Here is a 4,033-nt window from a genome sequence, read left to right as displayed (position 1 = left end):
AGTAGTCTCGACTTTTCTATAGACTTCTCTCTTTTTGGCATTTATTCAAATTAGCCTTTAAAACAAGCAAAAGCAGAGCATTAAGTTCACACAGACAGGCCTTTTTATACAATTGTATTTATATATTTAACTGTTAAGGTTTCACTGGCCGTCCGCTGTGCAGATGCGGCCTAATTTGAATGCAGCAGACGTCGGCGAAAAGGGGAGCGGAACGCCAAAGATGCTTAACTTATTATTGATATTATAAAGAACATTGTCATGGCGAATTGGTCATTGAATTGGTTGATTCAGATGCTCGACTTGTCTGCTCAACTTGTCTGAAGAAAGCAGTCGGCTGAGGGCTTAAATTAAATGCCTAATTAAATGTGTGCTTAACGTATAATTAAGTTTCATCAAGAATTTCAAACCAAGTTGATAAATATATTCGCTGATAATAACATTTTAAGTTTAAGCACTTAATTTCATGCCACATAAATATGTATCTTAACGTATGCCACATTTAAAAGGCTCACTTTATTTAAATTTAAACGGATTTAAAGAGTGCCCTAAGGATTTTAAAGTAAATTACAGAACTTATTACACAGAAACAATAACTTTAACTTGACCTCAATCACATTGGACGTGTATTTACTGTATTAGGCTTTCTTCAGTCCTCTCATTTACATTGCGACCTCTGAAGCATTCCCTTGGAAGAAATCTAGAATATATTTTTAATTTAATTCAGTTTTCTTACTTTTAAAATAATCTATATACTGACCTATGGATCACTGGGGATATTAATTCAGCATGAAGTGTTTTGATATCTGGGGGTTTAGTTAGCAAGGATACTAATGCTCCCACCACAACTGCTGTGACGACTCCAATGGGACTAACCCAATGGTAAGATAGACGGTACAGAGGAAACACTTGATTCTGATCCACCCAAGGCCCTTCGGGTAGCGTCACATTTCCCACACACTCCTTCACGGAAACTGGAAGCATTTCAGATTTCAGTTGACCCGATGCTGCGGAGATCTGCGATCCAAATGAAATCCATCCAGCCAGTAGGACACTAGACAATCCGCCCACGGCTGTGCCTATTGTGTTTGCCCATGGGAACAACATTCCTAATGTGAATATTCCAAAGGAAGTGCCTGCCGTAATCGAGGATATCGAATTGCAGACACTCAAAATGCCTCTCAAGTGTTGTAGTAAAAATAATAGAAGAAAGGCAAAAATTCCCTGGAAGATAATGCACGTTTTAATCAGTATCGTGGACTGCCTTTCGCTAGGCTGCATCTTGAAGAATCCGCGGACTATATCTTCCAGGAAGACCAGTGAAACCGTGTTGAAACACGAGGAAAGTGAACTCAGGCCTGCTCCGAATATTCCGGCTATAAACAGACCAGGCATTCCATAAATATGTCCAACACTTTGAACCACAAACAAGGGCAAAAGTTGATCGTCATTCTGAAAGAAAATACTTTTTAGTGTGGAAAATTTAAAAACAACTACCCACCGAAATCATGCCAGCACTCCAAGGATCGCAGTCCTTGTATTTCGAGAAAAGCAGCAAACCCATAAAGCAGCAAAGAGCGATGAAGATGGACACTCCAATGGTGAAGAGGAATGAAGCCTGCCGAGATTTCTTCAGTGAAGGTAGTGACATATATCGCTGCACCATATGCTGACCACCGGCATTAACGGAGGTCCAGAATGAGAAGCCACCGATGAGAACGCTCCACACTGTATGGCGCACATAGGGAGATGGGTTCGTGTTGGCCAGCATCAATCGTCCACCCTGTTCCGCGTCGTCGAAAACAGCTACCAAGCCATTAGAGTAGTATATGCCCAAAACAGCAACCGCAACCAGGGAGAGAAACATAACAGCCACTTGCCAAACATCCGTGTGGACCACAGCCTTCAGGCCACCCTGTAATACAAATCATTTAAGTGTCTTCCAAGTCAAAGGAAATGCTTACCATAAATGTGTAGGCAACGCAAGCGAGTATGATTACCAGTCCAATCAGATGGGTATTAATACCAGAAACTAAAGATTGGATCACACGTTAATTAAATCTCGAAGTTCTTTCATAGATACATCTTACCCTGGCTTAACGATAATGCCGGAACATACACAATAAATGGCAAGTAAGTAAGCTGAAATTTTTAGAAATTTATTAAGTTCGTTGCCCATAACATAAACAATAACTTACCATACTGAAAACATATATAAAAGATGCTGTGGTTCTAATGCTCGAGCTGAATCGCAATCCCAAGTACTATAGAGTACAAAATAGGTTAAATATGGTTTCGGAGAATTTAATTTATCCGACCTCGTATGCAGATCCGATTTGAAGAGCCGAGTACACGGGCAAGTACACATAGGAGAAGGCTATTCCTTGAAGAATAATGGCTAAGATGATGAGATAATATTGGGTGCCATAATGATAGATCTCAGAAGGAGTTCCAATAATGGTAACGCCCGATACGAAGCTGAATAAAATATATTAATTATTATTTAAATAGTTTTTAATCCGCATATCAGCTTACCTGCCTATAAGACTGATGGATACTGGGATCACTTTCATATTTCGAGAACCCATAAGATACTCGTCTATCTTCTCAGATCCAAAATTGGTCCTTCTGGTGTCTTCTGAAACACTTTTCTTGTTTTTTTGTTTTTTCCTTGAAAGGAATGATTTTTAGTTAATTTATCAGGATGGATTAAAAAGACACTCACTTGAAGCCACCGAAATATATTCCCATTCCCGTGGATAATATAGTCATGCCCACCAACACTACGTAGTCCACTGTGCCGAATTTGTAGTTGTCCATACTCTTGCTCCTCTCCTGCAATATTGGATATTTTCCATCATGAGATTAAAATAGTAAGCACTTTAGTTATATATGAGGTCCAAAATCACAATCCGATTCCTCTTATGAGTGAAAATATACTAATCCGAATCTTCTATTTGTTTAACAGCCCAGATCCACGAATGAGAATAGTGAAACGCATATGATTAAGAAGGAAATAAATAACAATGTGCTCGAATTTATAGCGTTTGTCGCAAAACAAGTTTCGAAGATGCTTAATGAATTAGTTGTCATGGAATTACCTATTCTGTTCTTTTTCCTAACATAAGATAAATAAAAGTTTCAAGCCAAACTTTGTTAAAAGCACATTTAGTTAAACATAACAAATGAATAAAAAACGAATTACTATTAGTTAACACTCAAACGGACGCATGTGTTACGTTTCAATTGGTTGGTGGACACTGACTGCGACTTCCAGAATAGAAGCAAAACAAGAGGGAATGCAAAGATTTGGAATTCGGGAAGTGATGGTACAGTTAGTTAGAGATACGACTTTGCAAATTACAGTGATGAGCACCTAACTAGTTGCTTTATTGTGTAAATATCATTAAATATATGAAGAATCAAGTAAAAGAATTTAAAAGGCGATAAAGCGGAAGTAGTTTGCTATGTTAAAAAATAAATTATGTTTGCTTCAATATCTTTTAGTCTAGTGCTTAACTATTAGAAGTATGTAACATAACAGTGATTTTTTAATTTTGAAACATTTATTTCATTGATTTTGTGTCTAAATTTGTGCCTGGCACAGTTGGCACGTTTCAGATTCCAGTTTAGTCAACCCAAAGCCAGATCGCGAACCCGACCTATGCCGTTAATTACGTACTGCTTTTTGGTTGCCAGCTTAGACAAAGTGACGCCGACGACAAAGTCGCCTGTCGCCCCAACGCCCATCGTCCTTCGTCCTGCGTCCTGTGTCCTCCTTCGATGGCACATCCTGCATTTGTCCTGTAGCCTGGTGTCTCCTTCGATGCTCGCTAATCCATTACCAGCGTCATTAATCTAATGAGCTGGTGCTGCTCGGCGCTCCTCGACATTGTTAGTTGGTGCTCGGTGCTTGCTGCTCGGCAATTGCCAATTGTTGTTGCCACTGGCGGCATGTGTCGAGTTGCCTGTGCCTCTGCATTTGGCCATCGATTCGCGCGCCCCAGTTTACTTACACATGTCAACATCATGGCCG

General features: G+C 39.5%; 1 protein-coding gene across 2 annotated transcripts; it reads right to left on the bottom strand.

The window, feature by feature from the left end:
* Positions 1 to 477: 477 nt before the first annotated feature.
* Positions 478 to 3,251, bottom strand: LOC117145329 (sodium-coupled monocarboxylate transporter 2). Of its 2 annotated transcripts, XM_033310934.1 has the most exons (10): positions 3,099 to 3,251; positions 2,723 to 2,832; positions 2,533 to 2,667; positions 2,316 to 2,475; positions 2,196 to 2,261; positions 2,088 to 2,139; positions 1,962 to 2,029; positions 1,499 to 1,912; positions 758 to 1,449; positions 628 to 697 (listed from the first exon to the last, which is right to left on the bottom strand). In XM_033310934.1, exons 2-10 carry the CDS (start codon positions 2,815 to 2,817, stop codon positions 628 to 630), a joined length of 1,752 nt encoding a protein of 583 aa, XP_033166825.1. In that variant the 5' UTR covers positions 2,818 to 2,832; positions 3,099 to 3,251. The 2 variants fall into 2 exon arrangements, with proteins under 2 accessions (XP_033166824.1, XP_033166825.1); XM_033310933.1 differs by lacking the exon at positions 3,099 to 3,251 and having other exon boundaries at positions 478 to 697; positions 2,723 to 2,817.
* Between the last annotated feature and the right edge of the window lie 782 nt (positions 3,252 to 4,033).

The sequence above is a fragment of the Drosophila mauritiana genome, chromosome 3R (genome assembly GCF_004382145.1).
Source record: "Drosophila mauritiana strain mau12 chromosome 3R, ASM438214v1, whole genome shotgun sequence".
Lineage (NCBI taxonomy): Eukaryota > Metazoa > Arthropoda > Insecta > Diptera > Drosophilidae > Drosophila > Drosophila mauritiana.
This window is presented reverse-complemented; position numbering and strand designations above follow the sequence as displayed.

Excerpts from the sequence above, each read along its gene's own strand:
- LOC117145329 (XM_033310934.1), bottom strand. The coding sequence starts at position 2,817 with ATGGACAACTACAAATTCGGCACAGTGGACTACGTAGTGTTGGTGGGC. Across the intron at positions 2,668-2,722 it reads ATATATTTCGGTGGCTTCAA|GAAAAAACAAAAAAACAAGA; the intron begins GTGAGTGTCTTT and ends ATTCCTTTCAAG. Across the intron at positions 2,476-2,532 it reads TCCATCAGTCTTATAGGCAG|CTTCGTATCGGGCGTTACCA; the intron begins GTAAGCTGATAT and ends TATTTTATTCAG.